Source organism: Brassica oleracea, chromosome C4, assembly GCF_000695525.1.
Source record: "Brassica oleracea var. oleracea cultivar TO1000 chromosome C4, BOL, whole genome shotgun sequence".
Taxonomy (NCBI): domain Eukaryota; kingdom Viridiplantae; phylum Streptophyta; class Magnoliopsida; order Brassicales; family Brassicaceae; genus Brassica; species Brassica oleracea.
The window spans coordinates 1342282-1357976 of NC_027751.1; the positions used below are offsets into that span (position 1 = coordinate 1342282).

Sequence of the window (15695 nt, forward strand, 5' to 3'; positions counted from 1 at the left end):
ACACTAAAGAGTGTAAACTTCAATATATAGAGCACTTATTGAAAAACTAAATTTCGTAGAGGTTAACCTTTAGATTTTGATAAAAATTCAAAAATATGACAATCTTGCTTTATGGCATAGTTTCATCCTGAAGTGACATAGAATTATGGTCAAAGAGGTTTAGAATATTTTTTGTGTACGTTTTTCTAGAGAATAGAGATGTCATACTGGTTAGTCCACTCATTTGGGTAATTTATGAAGTTTTATTAAATTAATTGTTAAACAATTAAAGACAATACTCATGTTGCATCTTGAACTGACATAAGATGATGGTCAAAGAGGTTTGGAATCTTTTTTTGTCCATTTCTTTAGAGATTTCATAGTGGTTGGTCCACTGATTTACGCAATATATGAATTTTTATTAAATTAACAATTAAAAATTAAACACAATACTCATGTACCAGGAAATTGAATTTAGAATACATCAATACAATTGTATAATGCGGTTAAAATTTTTGAAACAACAATAAAGAGAGTAAACTTCACTATATCCACCATTTACCGATAACTCAATTTTGTAGGGGTTAACCTTCAGATATTGAGAAAAATTCAAAACAAATATGACAATATTTTTTTATTGCATAAGTGCATCCTAAACTGACATAGAATGAAGTTCAAAGAGGTTTTAAATATTTATTGTTCATTTCTATAGAGAATATATATTTTATAGTGGTTAGTCCTCTGATTTAAGCATTATTAAACATTTAATTAAATTAATTATTAAAACAAATTAGAGAGATGTCTTTGTAACATGAAATAGAGTTTATCATATATTAATACAAATTTAGAATGTGGTTAAAAAATTTTAAGAAACACTAAAGAGTGTACACTTCAATATATAGAGCACTTACCGGAAAACTCAATTTCGTAGGGGTTAACCTTAAGATTTTGAGAAAAATTCAAAATGACAATCTTATTTTATTTCATAGTTGCATCCAGCACTGACAGATTATGATGGTCAAAGAGGTTTGAAATTCTTTTTGTGTCTGTTTCTCGAGAGAATAAATATTTCATAGTGGTTAGTCCACTGATTTATACAATCTATGAAGTTTTATTAAATTAACTGCTAAATATTTATAGAAAATACTCATGTACCATGAAAGAGAGTTTAGAATAAATTAATACAAATGTATAATGTGTTTAGAAAATTTTAAAAAACACTAAAGTGTGTAAACTTCATTATATAGAGCATTTACTGAAAACTCAATTTCGTAAGGGTTAACCTTCTGATTTTGAAAAAAAATCAAAAATTATGAGACGTATTTTTTATTGCATAAGTGCATCTTGAACTGACATAGGATGATGGTTAAAGAGGTTTGAAATCCTCGTTGTGACCTTTTCTTTAGAAAATATATATTTTATAGTGGCTAATCCAATGATTTAAGCAGTATATAAAGTTTTATTAAATTTATTGTTAAAAGATTTGAGCGATGTCTATGTACCATGAAAGAGAGTTTAGCATACATTAATGTATCAAAATGGTTGAGATTTTTAAACAACACTAAAGAGTGTAAACTTCAATATATATAGCACTTATTGAAAAACTAAATTTCGTATGGGTTAACTTTCAGATTTTGACAAAAATTCAAAAACATGACAATCTTGCTTTATGTCATAGTTGCATCCAGAACTGACATAGGATAATGGTCAAAGAGGTTTGAAATCTTTTTTGTATCCGTTTCTCTAGAGATTTCATAGTGGTTGTTGGTCCACTGATTTACGCTTTATATGATTTTTTATTAAATTAACTGTTAAAATTAAAGACAATACTCATGTACCAGGAAAGAGAGTTTAAAATACACCAATACAATTGTATTATGCGGTTATAAATTTTTAAACAACACTAAAGAGTGTAAACTTCACTATATAGATCATTTACCGATAACTCAATTGTATAGGAGTTGAGAAAAATTCAAAAAAAATATGACAATCTTGTATTAATGGATAAGTGCATCCTGAACTGGCATATACGATGATGGTCAAAAAAGTTTTAAATATTTATTGTCCATTTCTCTAGAGAATATATATTTAATAGTGGTTAGTTCACTGACTTAAGTAGTATATAGAGTTTTATTAAATTAATTGTTAAAAAATTAGAGCGATGTCTATGTACCATGAAAAGGAGTTTATCATACATTAATACAAATTTAGAACGTGATTAGAAAATTTTAGGAAACACTAAAGAGTGTACACATCAATATATAGAGAACTTAGTGAAAACTCAATTTCGTAGGGGTTAACCTTCATATTTTGAGAAAAAAATCAAAAATATGACAATCTTGCTTTAGTGCATAATTGCATCATGCACTGACATAGGATGATGGTAAAAGAGGTTTGAATTTTTTTTTGTGTCTGTTTCTCTAGAGAGTTGATATTTTATAATAGTTAGTCTACTGATTTAAGCATTATAAAAAGTTTTATTAAATTAATTGTTAAATTGTGAGAGATTACAGAGTTTAGTATACATTAATATAAAAGGAAAATATGGTTAGAAATTTTTAAACAACACTAAAGAGTGTAAAATTCAATAAATAGAGCACTTACCGGAAAACTTAATTTTGTAGGGGTGTTAACCTTCAGATTTTGAAAAAAATTAAAAAATATGACAATCTTGTTTTATTGCATAGTTGCATCCAATACTGACACAGTATGATGGTCAAAAAGGTTTGGAATTCTTTTTGTGTCTGTTTCTGTAGAGAATAGAGATTTCATAGTGGTTAGTTTACTGATTTATGCAATCTATGAATTTTATTAAATTAGTTGTTAAAAAAATATAGAAAATACTTATGTACCATGAAAGATAGTTTAGAATAAATTAATAAAATATATTATATCGTTAGAAATTTTTAAATAACACTAAAGTGTGTAAACTTCATTATATATAGCATTTACCAAAAACTCAATTTCGTAAGAGTTACCCTTCAGATTTTAAGAAAAAATCAAAAAATATGACATGTATTTTTTATTGCATAAGTGCATCCTGAACTGACATAGGATGATGGTCAAAGAGGTTTGAAATCCTCGTTGTGATATTTTCTTTAGAGAATATATATTTTATAGTGGTTAGTCCAATGATTTAAGCAGTATATAATGTTTTATTAAATTAACTGCGAAAAAATTTGAGCGATGTCTAAGTACAATGAAAGATAGTTTAGTAAACATTAATGTATAATGTGGTTGAGATTTTTAAACAACACTAAAGAGTGTAAACTTAAATATATAGAGCACTTATTGAAAAACTAAATTTCGTTGGGGTTAACCTTCAAATTTTGATAAAAATTCAAAATATGACAATCTTGCTTTATGGCATAGTTGCATCCAGAACTGACGTAGGATGATGGTCAAAGAGGTTTAGAATATTTTTTGTGTCCGTTTTTCTAGAGAATAGATATGTCATAGTGGTTAGTCCACTTATTTGGGCAATATAAAAAGTTCTATTAAATTAATGGTTCTATTTTCCCAACAAGCTCTCTCTTCAAAAACATGGATCATTTCTTCTGGAGAGTTTTCCCGCAGATGGATGATCATTTGCTTGCATAGATACTATGGTACATTTGGAAATGAAAGAATAATAAAGTTTTTAGTAATCTGGACATTGATCCCATAGACACGCTTAAATTGGCAGAAACAGAATCAACACTATGGGTTGATGCACATATATTAAACGAAGAGAGGACAGTACCACACATAGAGGTTATGACTCTACCGTCAATTCCAGGAAGATGGTGTTTCACAGATGGTTCCTGAAAAGAGAATGATATTTTCTCTCGACAGGGTTGGCTCAGCACTTCATAAGGATTTGATGAGCTAATGGGGGCGAGGAATATTCGGGCTAGTCTATCTCCTCTTCATGCGGAGATGGAAGCGCTACTATGGGCAATGGAATGTATGAGAAACTTACGTCAATTTCAGGTTACGTTTGCAATGGATTGTTCTCAATTGGTGAAGATGGTTTCGGAACCAGAAGAATGACCAGCTTTTGCAAGTTATTTGGAAGATATTAAGGTCCTGAAAGAAAGTTTCCTCCGATCAGAGATCATCTATAAACCAAGGACGCATAATTCAACGGCGGATAGCCTAGCAAGCAGTTTCAGGAAGCAACCGTCTTTTATCGTTCACATGGATCAAGATCTCCCAGTTTAGTTTACAGAGTCAGTATGAGTCCGTATAAGTTGATGACAAAAAACTAAAAATAAATTAATGGTAAAACAATTATAAAAAATACTCATGTACCATGAAAGCGAGTTCGGAATAAATTAATAGAAATATATAATGTGGTTAGAAATTTTTAAACAACACTAAAGTGTGTAAACTTCATTATATAGAGCATTTACCGAAAACTCAATTTCGTAAGGATTGACTTTCAGATTTTGAGAAAATTCAAAAATATGACATATATTTTTTACTGCATAAGTGCATCTTGAACTGACATATGATGATGGTCAAAGATGTTTGAAATCCTCGTTGTGACCTTTTCTCTAGAGAATATATATTTTGTAGTGGTTAGTCTACTGATTTAAGCAGTATAAAAAGTTTTATTAAACTAATTGTTAAAAAATTTGAACGATGTATGTATACCATGAAAGAGAGTTTAGCATACATTAATGTATAATGTGGTTGAGATGTTTAAAGAACACTAAAGAGTGTAAACTTCAATATATAGAGCACTTATTGAAAAACTAAATTTCGTAGGAATTAACCTTCAGATTTTGATAAAAATTCAAAAATATGACAATCTTGCTTTATGGCATAGTTGCATCCTAAACTGACATAAGATGTGGTCAAAGAGGTTTGAAATCTTTTTTTGTGTTCGTTTCTCTAGAGATTTCATAGTGGTTGGTCCACTGATTTACGCAATATATGAATTTTTATTAAATTAACTGTTAAAAATTAAAGACAATACTCATGTACCAGGAAAGAGAGTTTAGAATACATCAATACAATTGTATAATGAGGTTAGAAATTTTTAAACAACAATAAAGATTGTAAACTTCACTATATCGACCATTTACCGATAACTCAATTTTGTAGGGGTTAATCTTCAGATATTGAGAAATTTCAAAAAAATATGACAATATTTTTTTTATTGCATAAGTGCATCCTGAACTGACATAGGATGATGGTCAAAGAGGTGTAAATATTTATTGTCCATTTCTCTAGAGAGTAGATATTTTATAGTAGTTAATCCACTGATTTAAGCATACATTAATGTAAAAGGAAAATGTTGTTAGAAATTTTTAAAAACACTAAAGAGTGTAAAATTCAATATATAGAGTACTTACCGTAAAACTTAATTTTGTAGGGGTGTTAACCTTCAGATTTTGAGAAATATTCAAAAATATGACAATCTTGTTTGATTTTGATAGTTACATCCAGAAGTGACATAGTATGTTTGTTAAAGAGGTTTGGAATTCTTTTTGTATCCGTTTCTCTAGGGAATAAAGATTTCATAGTGGTTAGTCCACTGATTTATACAATCTATGAAGTTTTATTAAATTAACTGTTAAACATTTATAGAAAATACTCATGTACCTTGAAATAGAGTTTAGAATAAATTAATACAAATGTATAATGTGTTTAGAAATTTTTAAACAACACTAAAGTGTGTGAACTTCATTATATATAGCATTTACCGAAAACTCAATTTCGTAAGGGTTAACCTTCAGATTTTGAGAAAACTTAAAAAATATAGCATGTATTTTTTACTGCATAAGTGCATCATGAACTGACATAGGATGATGGTCAAAGAGGTTTGAAATCCTCGTTGTGACTTTTTCTCTAGAGAATATATATTTTGTAATGGTTAGTCTACTGATTTAAGCAGTGTAAAAGGTTTTATTAAATTAATTGTTAAAAAATTTGAGCGATATCTATGTACCATGAAAGAGAGTTTAGCATACATTAATATATAATGTGGTTGAGATTTTTAAACAACACCTAAAGAGTGTAAACTTCAATATATAAATCACTTATTGAAAAACTAAATTTCGTAGGGGTTAACCTTAAGATTTTGATAAAAATTCAAAAATATGACAATCATGCTTTATGGCATAGTTGCTTCCTGAACTGACATAGGATGATGGTCAACGAGGTTTGAAATCTTTTTGTGTCCGTTTCTCTAGAGAATAGAGATTTCATAGTGGTTGGTCCACTGATTTACGCAATATATTAATTTTTATTAAATTAACTGTTAAAATTAAAGACAATACTCATGTACCAGGAAAGAGAGTTTAGAATACATCAATACAATTGTATAATGCGGTTAGAAATTTTTAAAGAACAATAAAGAGTATAAATTTCGTAGAGGTTAACTTTTAGATTTTGATAAAAAATATGACAATCTTGCTTTATGGCATAGTTGCATCCTGAACTGACATAGGATGATGGTCAACGAGGTTTGGAATCTTTTTGTGTCCGTTTTTCTAGAGAATAGAGATTTCACAATGGTTAGTCCAATGATTTATGCAATCTATGAAGTTTTATTAAATTAACTGTTAAACAATTATACAAAATACTCATGTACCATGAAAGAGAGTTTGAAATAAATTAATACAACTGTATAATATGGGTAGAAATTTTTAAACAATACTAAAGCGTGTATACTTCATTATATTGAGCATTTACCGAAAAACTCAATTTCGTAAGGGGATAACTTTCAGATTTTGAGAAAAATTCAAAAAATTGAAATGTATTTTTTATTGCATAACTGCATCTTGAACTGACATAGGACGATGGTCAAAAAGGTTTGAAATCATCGTTGTGACCTTTTCTCTAGAGAATATATATTTTGTAGTGTTTAGTCTACTGATTTAAGCAGTATAAAAGGTTATATTAAATTAATTGTTAAAAATTTTGAGCGATGTCTATGTACCATGAAAGAGAGTTTAGCATACATTAATGTATAATGTGGTTGAGAGTTTTAAACAACACTAAAGAGTGTAAACTTCAATATATAAATCACTTATTGAAAAACTAAATTTCGTAGGGGTTAACCTTAAGATTTTGATAAAAATTCAAAAATATGACAATCATGCTTTATGGCATAGTTGCTTCCTGAACTGACATAGGATGATGGTCAACGAGGTTTGAAATCTTTTTGTGTCCGTTTCTCTAGAGAATAGAGATTTCATAGTGGTTGGTCCACTGATTTACGCAATATATTAATTTTTATTAAATTAACTGTTAAAATTAAAGACAATACTCATGTACCAGGAAAGAGAGTTTAGAACACATCAATACAATTGTATGATGCGGTTAGAAATTTTTAAAGAACAATAAAGAGTATAAATTTTACTATATAGAGCATTTACTGATAACTCTATTTTGTAGGAGTTGAGAAAAATTCAAAAAAATATGAAAATCTTGTTTTATTGCATAACTGCATCCTGAACTGACATACGATGATGGTTGAAGAGGTTTTTGCATTATGAATTGTTAGAAAATTTTAAACAACACTAAAAAGTGTAAAATTCAATATATAGAGCACTTGCCGGAAAACTTAATTTCGTAGGGGTTAACTTTCAGATTTTTACACTATTTAGTGTTGTTTAAAAATATCAACCACATTATACATTAGTCTATGCTAAACTATCTTTCATTGTACATAGACATCGCTCAATTTTTTTAACAATTAATTCAATAAAAATTTATATACTGCTTAAATCAGTAGACTAACCATTATAAAATATATATTCTCTACAGAAAAGGTCACAACGAGGATTTCAAACCTCTTTGATCATTATCCTATGTCATTTCAGGATGCACTTATGCAATAAAAAATACATGTCAATTTTTTTGAATTTTTCTCAAAATCTGAAGGTTAATCCCTTACGAAATTGAGTTTTTGGTAAATGCTCTACATAATGAAGTTTACACACTTTAGTGTTGTTTAAAATTTTTTAACCATATTATACATTTGTATTAATTTATTCTAAACTCTCTTTCATGGTATATGAATATTTTCTATAATTGTTTAACAGTTAATTTAATAAAACTTCATAGATTGCATAAATCAGTGGGACTAACCACAATGAAATCTCTATTCTCTAGAGAAACGGACACAAAAAGAATTTAAAACCTCTTTGACCATCATACTATGTCAGTGTTGGATGCAACTATGCAATAAAACAAGATTGTAATATTTTGAATTTTTTCTCAAAATCTGAAGGTAAACCCCTACGAAATTAAGTTTTCCGGTAAGTGCTCTATATAGTGAAGTGTACACTCTTTAGTGTTTCTTAAAATTTTCTAACCACATTCTAAATTTGTATTAATGTATGATAAACTCCCTTTCATGTTACATAGACATCTCTCTAATTGTTTAATAATTAATTTAATAAAACCACTATAAAATATATATTCTCTAGAGAAATGCGATGCATGACGATATTATTCTCTAAAATATATATAATGAAGTTTACATACTTTAGTGGTGTTTAAAAATTCTAACCACATTATACATTTGTGTTCATTTATTCTAAACTCTTTTTCATGGTACATGAATATTTTCTATAATTGTTTAACAGTTAATTTAATAAAACTTCATAGATTGCATAAATCAGTGGACTAACTACTATGAAATCTCTATTCTCTAGAGAAACGGACACAAAAAGAATTCCAAACCTCTTTGACTATCATACTATGTCAGTGTTGGATGCAACTATGCAATAAAACAAGATTGTCATATTTTTGAATTTTTTCAAAATCTGAAGGTTAACACCCCTAAAAAATTAAGTTTTCCGATAAATGCTCTATATATTGAATTTTACACTCTTTGGTGTTGTTTAAAAATTCTAACCACATTTTCCATTTATATTAATATATGCTAAACTCTTTCATGTTACACGGACATCTCTCTAATTTTTTTAACAATTAATTTAATAAAAAATTTTATAATGCTTAAATTAGTGGACTAACTATTATAAAATATCTACTCTCTAGAGAAACAGACACAAAAAATTATTTCAAACCTCTTTTACCATCATATCCTATGTGAGTGCATGATGCAACAATGCACTAAAGCAAGATTCTCATATTTTTTATTTTTTCTCGAAATATGAAGGTCCCTACGAAATTGAGTTTTCAGTAAGTTCTCTATATATTGGTGTGTACACTCTTTAGTGTTTCTTAAAATTTTCTAACCACATTCTAAATTTGTATTAATGTATGATAAACTTCTTTTCATGGTACATAGACATCGCTCTAAATTTTTAACAATTAATTTTATAAAACTATATACACTGCTTAAGTCAGTGAACTAACCACTATAAAATATATATTTTCTAAAGAAATGGACAATAAATATTTAAAGCCTTTTTGATCATCATCGTATGTTAGTTCAGGATGCACTTATGCAATAAAACAAGATTGTCATATTTTTTTGAATTTTTTTCAACTCCTACAAAATTGAGTTATTGGTAAATGCTCTATATAGTGAAGTTTACACTCTTTAGTGTTGTTTAAAATTTTCTAACCGCATTATACAATTGTATTGATGTATTCTAAACTCTATTTCCTGGTACATGAGTATTGTCTTTAATTTTTAACATTTAATTTAATAAAAATTCATATATTGCGTAAATCAGTGGACCATCCACTATGAAATCTCTAGAGAAACAGACAAAAAAAAAATTCAAACCTCTTTGACCATTATCCTACGTTAGTCCAGGATGCAGCTATGCTATAAAACAAAATTGTCATATTTTTGAATTTTTGTCAAAATCTGAAAGTTAACCACTACGAAATTTAGTTTTTCAATAAGTGCTCTATATATTGAAGTTTATGCTCTTTAGTGTTGTTTAGAAATCTCAACAACATTATACATTAATGTATGTTAAACTTTTTTTCATGGTACATAGTATCGCTCACATTTTTTATGCATGCATTGAATCCACCGACCTGTATAGTAGACGTTTTGAACTATAAAACCGTAGAAAGATTGTTGTCAATAGAAATCTGAATAGATTAAGAATTGGATTCCGATCCAGTTCTCTAATTGTTCAAATACAGTAATGTCAAAAGTGAGAAAGTGCACTTACAAAAAAAAGGTGAGAAAGTGGGCTAAAAAAATCGTTTCATTTTCACAATTGATAAAGGTTGAAACTTCAGTAACACCTAATAAAAGGAGATAAAGAAACATAAAAGCATGGAGTTACAGAAAAAGAAGCATGAAAAGAAGGGAATTGAAAAGGAGCACCAACCAATGACTTCTTTCTAAACTACTAACCAATGACTTCTTTAGATTTGATATTTCCAAACACCATATTTTATTTTAATAATAACAATTATTCATCAAAATTACAATATAAGAAAGTAAGAAAAAAGCAATTTATCATCTTACACTATATGAAGATTTATTTAATCCATTAATGATTCTCTTTCCTGCTATTTTGTTTATTTGTTATTTATCATCTACTTGAACACTATAATAGGATAAAAATCTTAATATACATGGCCTTTTGATACACCATTCATTCACCATATCTTTGTGTTTAGATCTAGTAAGCTAAAAATTATGGAAACCAATAATTTTGATAACTTGCTAATTAAGCGTTTTTAACATCTTTAACAAAAAAAATTGTTAGCGTCAACACAACACACATGTTGAAAAAATGAAAACTTATTAACAACAACACCAAAAATAAACGGAAAATGAAAGAGAGTGGGGTTTGGCGATGACCAAACTCGGAGGCTGATGGACAAAGCTGCATCAATGGCACAAATCTTGTTGGTAAGTAGAGTAATTAAATTAAGTACTTAACTGTCTCGGAGGCGCTCACGTGTTTCTGTCTCTTCACCTGTATAATATTCTCACCACGTTTGCTCTCTTTCTTCACGCCCTAGAAGAAAAACAAAAAAAAAAGATTTGATTTTTTTTTTCTTCTTTTGGTAGCAATGTGGAGGCTTTATCTTCTCCTCAATGAATAAAGCAGATACATTTCATTTCACGTCACCCAGCAAAAAAAAAATCTACAATTTCTAGAAAGTTACTGTAAGTGGAAACATATACAGGTAAGTGTTGAGAGACAGAATATGGGCAAAAGAAAATAATTGATTTTACTCATTTATGGGCTTATAATGCTTTTACTTGGCTCACTATGTTGAATCTTTATCATGGTGGGTTCTACTTATTGCAAGTTTGGAACTTTACTTCTGGGTTTTGTCTTAAAACTTGTTAGGCTGAAGATTTTGAAGTAAAGTAAAACAAAACAATGGATCTCAATTTTGGAAAATGCTGTGGTTCTAAAAAGGTTTGTAGATTTTCTCTTTTCAGATTTTGTTCAAAGTTTGGACCTATTGGAATCATCTCCTGATGTGTGTTTACAAATAATGCAGAAGGAGTCATGGAGGTCTGTTTTGCTTCTTGCTTATCAGAGTCTTGGTGTTGTCTACGGAGACTTGAGCATCTCTCCTCTCTACGTCTTCAAGAGCACTTTCGCTGAAGACATTCGTCATTCAGAGACAAACGAAGAGATCTATGGTGTTCTGTCTTTCGTTTTCTGGACTCTTACTTTGCTCCCTTTGCTTAAGTATGTCTTCATTGTCCTCCGTGCTGATGATAACGGAGAAGGTAAGAGACACACACTCTCTCTCTCTCTCACAGACCAGAGGTTAATGTTATTTTTGGTCTCAGGTGGGACTTTTGCTTTGTACTCATTGATATGCCGCCATGTCAAAGTCAGCCTCCTTCCTAACCGGCAAGCAGCTGACGAGGCACTATCCACTTATAAACTGGAGCATCCACCGGAGAAGATCCATGACTCTTGTGTGAAAAGGTATCTGGAGAAGCACAAGTGGTTACACACTGCTTTGCTGATTCTTGTTCTTCTTGGGACTTGTATGGTTATTGGAGATGGTCTTCTCACTCCAGCTATCTCCGGTATGGTTGGCTGTAGATACCTTAAATGTTTATATGAGTTCTTTCTAATCTTATCTTTTTTTTCTTGTATGTAGTTTTCTCTGCTGTGTCAGGTCTTGAGATGAATATGTCTAAAGAACATCACCAATGTAAGTGGTTTAATGTTTTACCTTTGTTGCTCCTTGAGTTCTTACTATGGCTTCCTTTGCAGATGCAGTGATTCCTATAAGCTGCTTCATACTAGTCTGTCTTTTTGCGCTTCAGCATTTTGGAACACACCGTGTTGGGTTTGTTTTCGCGCCTATTGTCCTTACTTGGCTGCTCTGTATAAGTGGCATTGGCCTTTACAATATAATACAGTGGAATCCTCATGTGTACAAAGCTCTCTCTCCTAAGTACATGTTCATGTTCTTGAGGAAGACGAGAGTAAGTGGATGGATGTCTCTAGGCGGGATCTTGTTGTGTATAACTGGTTAGTTTGGTCTCTTCCTATTTTGCTAATAAGATGAAAATGTTTTGGTAAAATCTAACTCTTGGAGTCTTTGTTTTTTAAGGGGCTGAGGCAATGTTTGCTGATCTTGGTCATTTCAACTACGCTGCAATTCAGGCAAGTTTCTACGCTTTTTTACTTGTTGTTATAACGCCACATGTTTTGAGTAGTTATATGTGTTTGTTTTGTTTTTAGATTGCTTTTAGCTTCCTGGTTTATCCTGCTCTCATATTGGCATACATGGGACAAGCTGCTTACCTTTCCCAACATCACAACTCTGCTCACGCCATTGGGTTCTACGTCTCTGTGCCAAGTCAGTATCTTGCCTTAGTTTTCAAGAACTGAAACTTTGTTCAAGAATCTGATCTTTTTAAAAAAAAATTTAAATCATTTGGTTTTTGATACAGAATGTGTGCACTGGCCTGTGCTTATGATAGCGATTCTTGCTTCTGTTGTGGGAAGCCAAGCGATCATCAGTGGCACTTTCTCGATAATAAACCAAAGCCAGTCTCTTGGATGCTTCCCTAGAGTCAAAGTCATTCACACCTCTGACAAGATCCATGGTCAGATTTACATACCTGAGATTAACTGGATGCTTATGGTTCTCTGCATTGCTGTTACTATTGGGTTTAGAGATGTCAAACACCTCGGCAATGCATCAGGTACCAAAGATTCTTTTCACCATTTCACACTACTTCTTGAATTCTAAAAACCGCAAAATCATGTTTTTCCGCAAAAAAACCGCAAACAGTATATCTATTGGATTAGTACTTACTCCTTTGTGCAGTGCTGTCTCATATTATTTATGGACCCTGTTCAAAAAATATTAAATGTATTTTAGCGATATAATTAAGTAGTTTTAAAAGTTTATAGCCCTACTTATATATATTTGACGTCTTTTTTGAAATTACAAACTCTAAATTTATTAGTATATCTAAAAATTTAAAGTTTTAGACCATGATTTATAATAAAAAAAATTAGTTTTTTTTTGTTTTAGATTCGGGCTATGTTCGATCGCTCCACTTGCTCATGTTGTTTGTGGTTGGTTGCAGGTTTGGCTGTAATGGCGGTTATGCTAGTAACAACATGTCTTATGTCACTAGTCATCGTTCTTTGCTGGCACAAGCCACCGTTCCTAGCCCTCTTGTTCCTCCTCTTCTTCGGGTCAATAGAGCTACTCTACTTCTCAGCCTCACTCACCAAGTTCCGCGAGGGCGCTTGGCTCCCCATCCTCTTATCCCTCTTCTTCATGATCATCATGTTCGTTTGGCATTACACAACAATCAAGAAGTACGAGTTCGATCTCCAGAACAAAGTCTCCCTCGACTGGCTCCTCGCGTTAGGTCCGAGCCTAGGTATCTCCAGAGTTCCAGGCATCGGTTTGGTCTTCACTGACTTGACCTCAGGCATCCCCGCGAACTTCTCCCGGTTCGTCACCAACCTCCCTGCTTTCCACCGTGTCCTCGTCTTCGTCTGCGTGAAGTCCGTCCCTGTCCCTTTCGTTCCAGCCGCTGAGAGATACTTAGTGGGCCGTGTTGGGCCTGTCGACCACAGGTCTTACCGCTGTATTGTGAGGTATGGTTACCGTGACGTGCATCAAGATGTTGACTCGTTCGAGACGGAGCTAGTAACCAAGCTTGGAGACTTCATACGTTACGATTGGCATAAAAGAACACAAGAGGAGGAGGATAGGTCAAGCGAGTCTTCAAGACTGGCGGTGATAGGAACGGTTGCTTACGAGATAGAAGAGAATCTTCAGCCGGAGAGCGTCTCTATAGGTTTCACCACAGTAGAGAGCATGGAAGAGGTCGTAGAAATGGCTGACGTGGCGCCAACGGCAACCATAAGGAGGGTTAGGTTTGCGGTGGAAGAAGAGAGTTACGAGGAGGAGGAGGAGCTGAGGAGTGAGCTGAGTGATTTAGTGGCGGCGCAAGAGGCTGGGACGGCGTTTATATTGGGACACTCGCATGTGAAAGCGAAGCAAGGGTCGTTGGTGATGAAGAGGTTGGCTGTTAACTTCGGTTATAATTTCTTGAGGAGGAACTGTAGAGGACCTGACGTGGCGCTCAAGGTACCGCCGGTTTCGCTTTTGGAAGTAGGCATGGTTTATGTTGTTTGAATTAAGAGAGAAAAAAAAACACAAAATCTAATTTGTATGTTCACTGTTATTGGTGATAGTTTAGCTTCTTGTCTTTCTTTGTTCATAGATCCATCTTTGTGTTAGTGTTTTTGACTTTTTTGACCAAGATGTTAGTAAATCCTCTGTTTAGACAAAAATGATGAGTAATCATCGGTAAAATTAGCTACATCCACAGACAAAAAAAAAAAAAAAGATTATTATTATTATCGAAAGTTTGCATAGTACACGAATATTAAAAAAAAATAAAACGTTAATACTATTATCTCTCACATGCTTGATTCGTCAAGTATCAAGTGGGTACAGCCCAAGACTCTTGTCAGGTTTCGTGGCATGATTCAGGACATGCTTGGTAATGAGTTTTATGCTGGCGCTTACAAGGTTAGCTTTTGATGGTTTGATGCGTTTGAATCTTTAGCTTTTAATAATGGTTTGTTTGTTTTTCTTTATGTGAAGGATGGTTTAACATGGAGTACGAATAAGTACAGTGATGTCTCACAGTTCCCTGACGGTTCTGATATGAAAGTTTGGGAGCGTCGCTTACTCTACTGTGTTCCAGTACGTTTTTTTATCTCTAAAATGTTGATCTTTGTCTTTGTTTTTTGTTGTTTACTTGGTTCTTATATATAACAGCACTGGATTGCAATGTAGGTCCCAGGACAAAACCAGTGGACTGAATGTTCTTCTGAGGAGCTGAGGCAGTGCCGTCCCATAGTTGAGAGTGGCCTAAAGCAAAAAAAATAAAAAAATTGTGTGGCCTTTTACATAAGATAGTAATGGTAAATAGTACCACAAACAATACAAAAAGGCTAAAAAGAATAATAAATAAGGTTTTTCATTTAATAATAAATATGGTTAAGATAGGAAGTATGCTGGAGAAGATAAAAATGGAAAAAATGGAATAAGGATATGATAACTAAAAATCAAACAAATAATCATTTGTCCAAAAGATTATATGAAATGTGGCCTCATTTTTACCATATAAAACTAGAGTTTATCCCGCACATAGTGCGGGTATATTTTCATTTTATAAATATTTAATTTTAATATTATTATATAAATTTAAATATACAATTTATATTTTAGTGTTTAGTATTTTATAACTTTTTAATTTTATTGTTTAAGTTTCTTATTATTTTATTAATATAGGGGTTTGTTTTATACATTTTACC

At 31.5% G+C, this 15695-nt stretch overlaps 1 protein-coding gene and 1 pseudogene across 4 annotated transcripts; both read left to right on the forward strand.

Annotated features, from left to right (window-relative positions):
* The first annotated feature begins 10664 nt into the window (after positions 1–10664).
* LOC106336601 (potassium transporter 2) lies at positions 10665–14645 on the forward strand. 4 transcript variants are annotated; one of them, XM_013775470.1, is made up of 11 exons: positions 10665–10768; positions 10931–11049; positions 11217–11288; positions 11374–11608; positions 11672–11917; positions 11992–12045; positions 12108–12368; positions 12451–12503; positions 12582–12699; positions 12794–13048; positions 13439–14644. In XM_013775470.1, exons 3-11 carry the CDS (start codon positions 11250–11252, stop codon positions 14503–14505), a joined length of 2328 nt encoding a protein of 775 aa, XP_013630924.1. In that variant the 5' UTR covers positions 10665–10768; positions 10931–11049; positions 11217–11249; the 3' UTR covers positions 14506–14644. The 4 variants fall into 4 exon arrangements, with proteins under 4 accessions (XP_013630924.1, XP_013630926.1, XP_013630923.1 ...); XM_013775472.1 differs by lacking the exon at positions 10665–10768 and having other exon boundaries at positions 10838–11049; positions 12114–12368; positions 13439–14645; XM_013775469.1 differs by lacking the exon at positions 10665–10768 and having other exon boundaries at positions 10840–11049.
* A 151-nt stretch (positions 14646–14796) lies between these two features.
* Positions 14797–15695, forward strand: part of LOC106341287 — a 2986-nt pseudogene continuing 2087 nt past the window's right edge.